The 10,913-nt window shown below is 42.7% G+C and overlaps 1 protein-coding gene across 1 annotated transcript; it reads left to right on the top strand.

The window, feature by feature from the left end:
• Positions 1-1,119: 1,119 nt before the first annotated feature.
• Positions 1,120-9,170, top strand: creb3l3a (cAMP responsive element binding protein 3-like 3a). The gene is made up of 10 exons (XM_071345088.1): positions 1,120-1,271; positions 1,699-1,812; positions 1,979-2,222; positions 2,501-2,634; positions 3,049-3,159; positions 3,273-3,379; positions 4,856-4,924; positions 5,021-5,105; positions 7,022-7,118; positions 8,415-9,170. Exons 1-10 carry the CDS (start codon positions 1,248-1,250, stop codon positions 8,738-8,740), a joined length of 1,311 nt encoding a protein of 436 aa, XP_071201189.1. The 5' UTR covers positions 1,120-1,247; the 3' UTR covers positions 8,741-9,170.
• Positions 9,171-10,913: the final 1,743 nt, after the last annotated feature.

Raw genomic sequence — 10,913 nt, 5'->3', positions numbered from 1 at the left:
GTTGATGACTGCAATTCATGACTGCAATTTGTTTTGGTGGATTTTTTTATTTTCCCTGTAGAGCCCAGGGGTCTTTGCATGTGTCATAATTGCAGCTAAAATGGGAACAAGTTTGAACATACTTTAGAAAAGAGCAAACATAAACATGTTCCCATGTTTTGTTTTTGTTTAATTTATACCTGTGCTGCAATTCTAGGCATTAGTCATAACCACAACAGAATCACAGTAATAACAACAGGTGGTGTCTTCTAAATATTGTCAATGGTGTATCGGAGGCGAAGTCAGGTGCAGGAGAGCAGAGTATAATGAACAGGCGCACTTTTATTAAAGTTCCAAAAACGAGAGCACTACATAAATCAAACGCGCTCAAAAAACGGAACATAAAAGTAAAGCTCCTAAACTAACACCACATAACATGAAACAATTACACACAAAACATGATGGGAAACAGAGGGTAACAGAGGGTTTCCCCAAATACAAGTAGATTGATTGGGGAAATGAAAACCAGGTGTGTATGGAAACAAGACAAAACAAATGGATATATGAAAAATGGAGCGGTGATGGCTAGAAAGCCGGTGACGTCGATCGCCGAACGCCGCCCGAACAAGGAGAGGAGCCGACTTCGGCGGAAGTCGTGACAAATATATCTGGAAACGAATGCAGAAACTTCCAGGAGATCTACATAAAAATATTTTATGAATTGTGAGAGGATATAAGGGCATGCTTTTTTCTGTTCAGACTTGAAAGAATTGATTGATTTAAATTTATAAAATAAAGATTTAATTATAAAAGCATTCTTTCATTTTTATGGGGATTGTTTTAAATGGATAAACGGTATCATAGTGTGTTGGTTACTTTATGAATTAACAAACAACACAGAAACCGTGTCAAAGGTTAACCCTCATTCCTCCTGTCAATCTGCTATCAAACACAACAAGAGGAAAGGAAAGTATAAACTTTTCATCCATCCACGTTCTTTCTTTTCTAGACAGTCAAACTTGCCTCAGTTGTCAGTCTTTCCCTGCCAATCAAATCTCCGCTTTACATGCTGGCCAATGGGGTGACAGACCTGGGGTTGATGACTGGATGTGCTTTGTTGGAGTTTAAACCTTGGACCTCAGAACACGAGCAGTGAGATACAGTAGAGACACACTGGAACAGAGCTCCTTCACAACAAAGGAAACGGACCATTTTACTGGATTTATCTTGTTTTGGGGAGTTCCTCCCTGTTCCACCCTAGTTCTGAAATGATGGACCACTATTCAGACCAGGTAACACGGCCTATGTGTTCGTTTCTGTGTTTTACTATGTCCTGGATAAGTAGGTTAGCAGTTTATGTTATTAGGGCAGCCAAGGTTATATGTGCCATCTAACAAAGTTCCTAAGACGCAGTAGATCTACCTGCCAGTGAGTGGGTGAGTGTGTAGGTTTGGGTGTTTTGTGTGGTCTACATAGACTGACAATCTTTTAAAGTCCAAACTAGATCAATTTAATTGAGTTTAACTCAAGTTTACTGTGTTGAATGGCATGGTAAAACTGATTAAAAAGTCAGATAAGAGTGACATGAGATAATGGTAATAAAAGGCTAGTCCTTGGTATGATTGCTTTTACAGCCTTCCTGTAAGGATCTTTGTATGTTATCTCTCATTTGTAAACATAGAGTAGCATGATGTCATTGATTGGCCTGTTCTGTTCCAGGGTTGCGACGGAATTGAGCTGCTTGATTTGCTGTTCGATCAGAACGATGGCATCCTCCGTCACGAGGAGATGGGACACCATGACAACCATGCCTGGCCTATTCACAAGCCAAACGTGAGTGGAGTGAAAGCATTCACTCTTTGATGTTACCCTGCCGTGATTTTACATTTTCACCTTGGCTGTGTCTACCACGTGATCCCCATATCTAGCCTGCTTTTCTCAACCACTCTCTCCAGTACGGCTGTACAGTAATTAGAACATTTGGTGTGTTATTTGGCAGATGCTGCGTCCAACAAAGCTACAGGGCGAGGACTTCTTGAACACCCTCCTGAGTGTCAGTGACTCGGTTTCGGGGTCACCCCTATGGTCTCCCTCTCCCAGTGACAGTGGAATCAGTGAGGACCCCCACTCCGATCAGATGGACAGCCCCAAGCGCCCTGAGAGCCCTCCCACAGAGCCCCATTTCCTCCCACCTCAGCCACACACCAGGGCCGCCCTGGACACCGACTTCTCCATTAATATCAGTAGGACATATATGGCACACATTAGTACAGAAAGTATACAAATATGTAGAGCATTTCATGTTATTTATTATATAAGTGACATTGAGAAAATTTGCTACGTTATGTTAGATGTGTGATTAATATTGCTTATGTCAACATTATAAGCTCCTCCTTTGAAAGCAACACAGTTTTCATTTGTATCTTTAGGCTAATCCTGCCTTTGTATCAGTATGAACACAAACACAGACAAATGATGGCCCTTACGTCTGGCCACATCCTGTCTCTCTGTATGGTTACAGATGGCTGGGACTCAGGCTTCTACCCAGGAAGGACTGGTGGGACAAAGTGTTCCTCTGATGTACACAAAACCCAGCTGACCTCTAGCTTTCCCCTCACTGTCAAGGAGCTACTGCTCTCTGGTACATCTGAGACGGTGAGTGATGATAAAGGGTATGCGTGTGTGTGCGTGTCTGTGTGCGTGTGCGCTAGCATGCGAGTAAGTGTGTGTGTGAGTGCTTGGATGAGTGCGTCTGTAATGGCTTGTTCGTATGTTGGCGAGTGTGTTGGAGTGGAGAGGAATAGGTAAGATGGATAAAGTCATTCTAAAACATTCAGAGGAGAACATGAAGAAACAGGTTAACTTAAAAGAGACAGTCGCAGCAGGGCATGAGTTCAGGACGGTAATGTAACTGGTGTGAGGAAAGCAGGAGATGAGAGGAATGGGCTATGCTGCCTGCCTGCCTCTGCACTCCTTCCACTCACTCTGAAAAACACATTGCTGCTCAGGCCACTGGTTGTGATGCTTTACATATTATGTACTGTATTAACATTCCCGTCTCACTTCCAGCCCCCACAGCAGTCCCAGCAGTCCTTCCAAGAGTTGATTCTCAATGAGGACGAGAAAAAACTGCTCGCCAAGGAGGGGGTGACTCTGCCTAGCCAACTACCCCTCACCAAGGTAAAACTTTTTTTGCAGTCTTTTGCAGCTTCACAGAACAACTTAAGGCTCTTGAGGATTTCAAATGCGCGTAAACATGCTAAATATTTTGTTCCTTTGTCGTTTTCCATTAGTATGAGGAGAGGATTCTGAAGAAAATTCGCAGAAAGATCCGGAACAAGCAGTCGGCCCAAGAGAGCAGGAAGAAGAAAAAGGAATATATTGATGGTCTGGAGAGCAGGTACTGACAATAGGCACTAAATAAATTGACAAGATATGGACTCACAGGCCTAAAGTCAAAGTAGAAGTGTCCAACTCTGACAACTGACAAAAATGTATAAAGCACTTCTACAAACTAACAAGATATTTGGAACACGTCACAGGCAATGTTCCTTCTAAACTGCGCTCCTGTGCAGGCCGCGCAGAAGAAATATCAGCCCGTGCAGTGAAGCACGAGATTGAACGTCACTCAACTTTCTAGAGTTTTCCCTGTTAGTTAACACTATCAATGTTTCCCTTTACTATGGGAATTGTGATGGAATCAATGCAATATTAGCCGCTTCCAATGCAACATCCTGAACAAAACTAAATATGCAAGAGATTTTGCTGTAGGCAGAACGAATCGGAGTAGGATTCTACCCAGAACTGTGTGGCATAACCAATCAGAGCTGCAGTAGGCCTATATGCAAATAGACCGTTGCCATATATGGATCTGTGCCATTCACTTTGAACTGGACTGTGTTTACACCATGAGCGGTTGTGGTTAGATAAGCTTGTTTTGAGATCAAAGCGAGAGCTGCATGTAGCCACCTGTGCACATGTGTTCATATCCTTTGCTAGGCAGTGAGTTATTAGCCTAGTTATGGATAATTTGTAGTTAGCAATGAGGGAGTGATTGTTTCCTACAAGAGCACAAAACGTGTACATTTCTAGACGTCTTTGAAAAGCAAGTCATGAAAATGGCTTTTTTTTTGTCTTAAAGGGGCAGTGTTATATTTTGAGATAGCTTATTCAAGCCTAAGTAGCCAACAAGCAGAGAGTAGCATAATTTGTTTAATTCTCTGTAATAATGGTATGGGACTAATAATGCATTTTATTTTGTTAAGTGGTTTCTTGTATCAAACAACACAACAACATTTTTAATCACCTCCTTGTCTGAAGGACATGTGGATAAACAGGTTAATGTCAAGCTCTGCATGGTTTTTTCAAAAGTCTCATGAACACCACACATTGGCTGCTACTGTAGGCTGAACGATAGAACAGCTATTTCCATGTAAATTATGTTAGAGTGACTTTCCATTGTTTAAGGCAATTCACTCTGTTAGGTCTACGTTATGATCAAATAGCCACAGTAGCCTACTTGGCCACTGTTAAAACTGTAACTTAAGTGGGTACAGCCTCATTGTACACAGTAAACGCACGTTGGAATTTTCACAACTTTCACGTTTGCCCTCAGCAGACCTGAAATGTGCCCAGTGCTGGTCTCAGGGTGCTGAGCACAAAACGTTTAAGAAACAGTGTGTGAGTTTTGTGGTGCAAAGAAACTGCATAGGGCCCATTGTGTAATTCAGTGTCACAGTATGATTTGATTATACCAAAGTGTTTCTCGGCATGGTGGTGAGTGATACTGTAGCAGGATGGTGTTTTTCTTGGACTGATCGAGCAGCAACAGCTTGTCAGTCTCATCTGGGAAATTCCCTTGTTGTTCCTCTTCCAGGATGACTGCCTGCAACACACACAACCAGGAGCTGCAGAGGAAGGTGTTCCAGTTGGAGAAATGCAACACGTGAGGAACCTACAAACTAATCTCCTCTCCCTGCTCTGTTTCTGCCTCCGTACACCCAGTGGCAAAGTTTGCTAATTGAGCCTCTGTGTCTCCCAGGTCTCTGATGGAGCAGCTGCGTAGGATGCAGACTCTGGTAATGAATGGCTCCAAAAAGGCCGCCCAGGCTGGGACCTGTGTCCTGGTAAGCAGAAATGTCACTTTTAGAAACAGTTCACTAGATCAGCTCATACACCATATGGGATTAGAGAGAGACAGACAGGTGGAGAGGTAGAAAGATGCAACCACCTCACTCTTTCCCATTTAACCAGGGGATACAGCTACTGTTAGAAGTTATACCATTAGAATTATCAACAGTGAGAATGAATGGTGCTAGTCAAGGAACAATTGAGGCCTGGACAAATATACCTGACTCTGAAAATAATAATCTCGCTAAAGCCCCACACATACAAACCAATATATATACTGTATATATTTAGACTTTTGTCCTTTGCTTTCAGACCCACAGGGAAGGGGTGGTACTGGTGGGTTGGGAGGATGTTGGCGTTGGGTTGGGGCAATCTTTGTATGCATTTATTTGATTGTTTTGTACCTGTAACCCCCCCTCTGAAAAAAATGACAAAACTAAATAAAAAGTTGTATGCCAGACATATAGAGTGAAACATACACAGAGAGATACACTCAAGATAGACACACCATTGATTCACCTGTCTATAATATATTTGGACAGATCAACTAAAACCACATCAGTGCCAACAGAAATTAGACTTTGTAAATCCAGATATGAATATGAATGAGTTTGTGTCTCTTCTAATGCCTTGTACTTTAAAACTTCTTATGGCTTGGGGGCAGTATTTCGAGGTCTGGATGAGAAGCGTGCCCAAAGTAAACTGCCTGTTACTCAGGCCCAGAAGCTAGGATATGCATATAATTGGTAGATTTGGATAGAAAACACTTTATAGTGTTTTAGAAAACACAGTTTCCAAAACTGTTGAAATAATGTCTGTGAGTATAACAGAATTGATATGGCAGGCGAAAACTTGAGGAAAATCCATCCAGGAAGTGGGATTTTTTTGATGTGGGTATTTTCAATTGAATGCCTATAGAGTATGTAATAGGTTAGGACCCAGATTGCAGTTCCTATGGCTTCCACTAGATGTCAACAGTCTTTAGACATTGTTTCAGGCTTGTTTTCTGAGAAATGAAGAAGAATGAGACCTTTCTGTCAGTGGACTGTAGAATCATGCAGTGCTGGTTTGCGCGCGTGACCGAGTGCACGCCCTTCGTTGTTTTTCCTTTCTATTGAATATGCTATTGTCCGGTTGAGATATTATCGATTATTTAGACAATTGACAACCTGAGGATTAATTATAAACATCGTTTGACATGTTTCGACAAACTTTACTGGTACTTTTAGGATGTATTTGTCTGCATGTTTTGACCGCCTTTGAACCAGTGGATTACTGAACAAAACGCGCCAATAAAACTGAGTTTTTGGGATATAAATAGGGACTTTATCGAACAAAACAAACATTTATTGGGTAGCTGGGACTCTTGTGACTGCAACTATATGAAGATCTTCAAAGGTAAGTGATTAATTTTATTGCTATTTCTAACTTTGTAATTCCTTTACTTGGTTGTAAAATGTTTGTATGCTTTTGTAAGCGGGGCACTGTCCTCAGATAATTGCATGGTATGCTTTCGCCGTAAAGCCTTTTTGAAATCTGACAAAGCGGCTGGATTAACAAGAAGTTAATCTTTAAGCCGATGTATAACACTTGTATTTTTTAGGAATGTTTATTATGACTTTGGCGCTCTGCAATTTCACAAGATGTTGTCGGGGAGGGTCGCTAGCGGAACACCTGCGCCAGAAAGGTTAAGAAAATGCAGAAATGTAAATAATACGGATTGTGTGTTCACACCTGTTGACTTTGATGCACTGTACTGGGATTAGCTGAACAGCTTTGAACAACAGTTACTGAAGAGTGTGTCTTTAACTCTGGAGCTCTACTGGGGATTGGAAGGTCCCCTAAACTGCTAAACCTTGTTGGCTGTGGCAAAGTACAAATTATCACTTTTTCACTTTTCCTTTTTCCCCAGGTGCTGCTTCTGTCCTTCTCCCTCATCCTCTTCCCAAACCTGAAACCTTTCTCCGAGCCCAAAGTCAGCCAAGGAGGGGACTTCAGCCCAGTGAGAGGTGAGTCAGACTCCCGTACTTCCCGGCCAAACTTCGCCCCGCCACCCCGTACCTCCTGCCTCACATCACAGCTGGAGAGCTGATTAGACTAGAGCTCCTCTCATAGTGCCAGACGCTGCTATGGCGCTGCTGCTATAACAACTCACCTGCAGAGCACGACGGTCCACCAGGACCCCACATTTCAGATCAAGAGCAGAGCTGGCAACCCTTAGCACAGAGAACATGTATTACTAATCCCTATTCTCATCAGCTTGTCTGACTAACAGTCTCCTTTCAACAGTTGTACACTCTGTTGAAAGGTGCTGGCCCCCCGAGTGGCGCAGCGGTCTAAGGCATTGCATTGCAGTGTTCGATCGGGTTCAATCTCAGGCTGTGTCACAGCCGGCCGTGACCAGGAGACCCATGAGGCGGCACACAATTGGCCCAGCGTTGTCCGGGTTAGGGGAAGGTTTGACCGGCCGGGATTTCCCATCGTGCTCTAGCGACTCCTTGTGGCGGGCCGGGCGCCTGCAAGCTGACTCCGGTCGCCAGCTGTACGGTGTTTCCTCTGACATATTGTTGCGGCTGGCTTCCGGGTTAAGCAAGCAGTGTGTCAAGAAGCAGTGCTTGGCAGGGTCGTGTTTCGGAGGACGCACGGCTCGAGACCTTCGCCTCTTCCGAGTCCGTATAGGAGTTGCAGCGATGGGACAAGACTGTAACTACCAATTGGATATCACAAAATTGGGTAGAAAAAGGGTAAAAAAAATATTTAAAAAATAAGGGTGCGATCTAGAACCTTAAAGGGTTCTTCGGCTTCCCCATAGGATAACCCTTTGAAGAACCCTTTTTGGTTGCAGGGAGAACCCTTTTGGGTTCCATGTAGAACCCTTTCTACAGAGGGTTCTAAATGGAACCCAAAAGGGTTCTGCCTGCAACCAAAAAGGGTTCTCCTAAGGGGACAGCTGAAGTTTTTTCTAAGAGTATAGGAATTGTTGGATACAATATGAAAGGGATTTCAAAGATATCTAATGGTCTCATAATGTTTTAAGATAGTGAATGACTTAAATGTAATTACTCATCTTAACTGATGGTCTGTCAGCTCTGCGAGTGGAATCTATTCTTACAGTAGATGTCTTTGGTTAATTGTACAACCAAAAGCCAGGGTACACGTTTTTTAAAAGGTGGCTTACAGTCTAACAACTTAAAGTTGGACTGGGGATGTAGTATGTGTGACATTAGTTCACCATTTAATGACTGGAATCAATATGTGTTGAGCTGCTTAGTCACCTGTAACCTGTGTCCTTCTCTCCCCTGCAGTCCAGTCACGATCCCTGCACAACCTCCAGTCTTCCAGAGTACTGCATGTCATTGACCAGCCGTACCATACTGCAGACGGCGAGCCCAAGTCTCCGCACCACCATTTCCCAGGAGACCAGGGGGTAAATGAGATGACCTCTCTGCTGGGTAAGCTGGGCACCGGTGACGGCGGCCAGGGGCTGTCCAATCTCGACCCCATGTCTCCCAACAATAGCCTGGATGAGCAAGCCCATTTCCACGGGGACCCCATTACCGGCCACATAGCTACAGTGACCTTGAATCCACACCGCAGAGCCACACTACGCCCACATGCTGATGACATGTGATTGGATAGAGTAGCCCAGCAGGATTCTTCTGCTCTGCTCCCATCTCCACACAATTCATATGATGAAACATAGAGTAGCACACACCTCAGTCTCTTTTTTACACTGTTAGGGTAATAAGAAATAAATCATTCCTGCTTTTGCCTCATATTTTATGTATATGCTTTTTTCTTGTTTGTTATACTGTTTTGTATTGTTTTCAAGATGAATTGAGCATCTCTTGCCCCTCCATGACTGTTTTAACATTGACTGTGTAGATTTGTGTATTTTGAGAAAGGCAATAATTCTTGTTTTTCATAACTGTGATGGTGTGTACAACTTTGAGCTTTACAAACAATTTTGAGATTAATTTTGCATGTATACTACGAAGCAATAAGCAATACTTTATTGACAATCATGCTACAAATTAATAAAACTGTCTCAAACTTTAGAATGTTTAAGTGCTGTCTGCATGTCTGAGTAGTTTCATTAGATTCAGTAGCTCGTGCCATTAGCATCTAAAAGTCTAAGCTGTTAGGCGGGGGCGGAAAGGGGGGAGGGGTACTAAGCTAACATATGGAATTGTTTAAGATGGTCATACCATGGATCCTTTAGCTATTTGATTTAGAATTGTAGGACCCCTTCAGGTATCAAAACATGTTATTTTGAATTATTTCATCCAATATGGAATTTGCCCTTTACTACTATAGCCCATAGAAATGCACTCAATAACACATTCATAAATGGCAAAAAAGACAGTCAAAAAATAAATCATAAGGCTTTGTAGTGTCGGTCCTATATCTAGGAGATATAAGAAAGCTCAGGATATATATATATATTTAGTTTTTACACATATTTAACCCCTTCTTTTTGAAATTATTTTATAAAACTACCTCCATACCTCCATCCGTTTGTATGGGTTATCTTCAGACGAGTCCCATGACACTTGTGGTGGTCATAGAGCAAAATGGAGAACACAGTTGTGTTCGTGAGAGTGGTCATAATAGTTTGTTGGCCAAACCATTCGGACACTACAGACGTTTTCGTGAGAAGGACGATTTTCGGCACGTCTCATGGTCTGACAAACACAGCATATAGAGTGGATGGAGAAGAAGCACATGCAAAAAAAATTATATCTCTAGCTTAAACTGACCGATTCTGATGGAGATTTGTATTATTATATTACTTAGATTGATGCATGGGTGCGTCAATAAACTCTTAAGGATTTAATATTTCAAAAGTGGTTCAAGAGAAAAAGTACAAGATTTCCCAAGATGGTGCCTGAAAAACTGACACAATCTAAATATCTCAGTGGCATATTTACAGTGGGTTTGATGTCTGAAACGACAGGGATTTACACAGAAAGAATGAGACAAAGTTAACTTGGTCAAAGGTATTGCAGAGTTACGATAACCTTCCACTGACAAAATACACAAATCAATGCTCTTGCTCAATGCTCTAACAAACCATGACATCCCCACAGCCAGTTTGTTTACTTGTCTGTGAGTGTGACACTCCTAGTCCACCCCCGCCTCATTGGCTTGTCAATAGAACCGCAAAACCCCAATAGTATCCCATCAGCTAGTGAGTGAATAAAAGTGTTCTCGCTCCAGTGCTTCTTGGTCCCCAATTTGATCTAACATTTCATATCAAATTCTGACAGTCTGGCTAGTCTGCCAATTTCTGACACACTCAACATCACAGGGTTTGGGGATAGGCTGGAGAGGTGGAGGTGCTATTCTGTTTCAAGTGTATTGTGTCTAGCTGACGAATAGCAAGTGAATCAGCATAAATGACAAAGACACTATACCAACCTTCATAACAATGGTGCTCATTTAACCGTGGTTGACATAAATGACAGGTGTCTGGAGACTCTGAACGTTGTCTGTGTGTATGAGTGTGCGTGCATATATGTGGGTATTTGGAAGGGAGTGTTATGAGGTACTGTAGGAGTTTGTGTGTTATGAGGTAAGAGTTTGTGTGTGTGTGTGTGTGTGCGTCTGTCTGTACGACTCTCTGTGTGGGAGGGGGTGTTATGAGGTTGGTTTATCCACAGTGGTCTTTCATCCCAACCCAGTGGGGAAGGTGGCTTGTTTATGTCGATCCTTATCTGCCATTGTGCCTCTGGCCTCTCAGTCTTTAATCATGGGGAGAGTGGCTCAGCGACCAGCGTCTTTAATCAGCTTCTCTGTGCCCC

This window comes from Salvelinus alpinus, chromosome 16 (assembly GCF_045679555.1).
Source record: "Salvelinus alpinus chromosome 16, SLU_Salpinus.1, whole genome shotgun sequence".
Taxonomy (NCBI): Eukaryota; Metazoa; Chordata; class Actinopteri; order Salmoniformes; family Salmonidae; genus Salvelinus; species Salvelinus alpinus.
This window is presented reverse-complemented; position numbering and strand designations above follow the sequence as displayed.

Bases quoted from the DNA above. Each gene is read 5' to 3' on its own strand.
- creb3l3a (XM_071345088.1), top strand. From the start codon at position 1,248: ATGATGGACCACTATTCAGACCAG. The intron at 2,223-2,500 runs GTAGGACATATA...GTATGGTTACAG, and splicing joins CGACTTCTCCATTAATATCA to ATGGCTGGGACTCAGGCTTC. The intron at 3,380-4,855 runs GTACTGACAATA...TTCCTCTTCCAG, and splicing joins ATTGATGGTCTGGAGAGCAG to GATGACTGCCTGCAACACAC.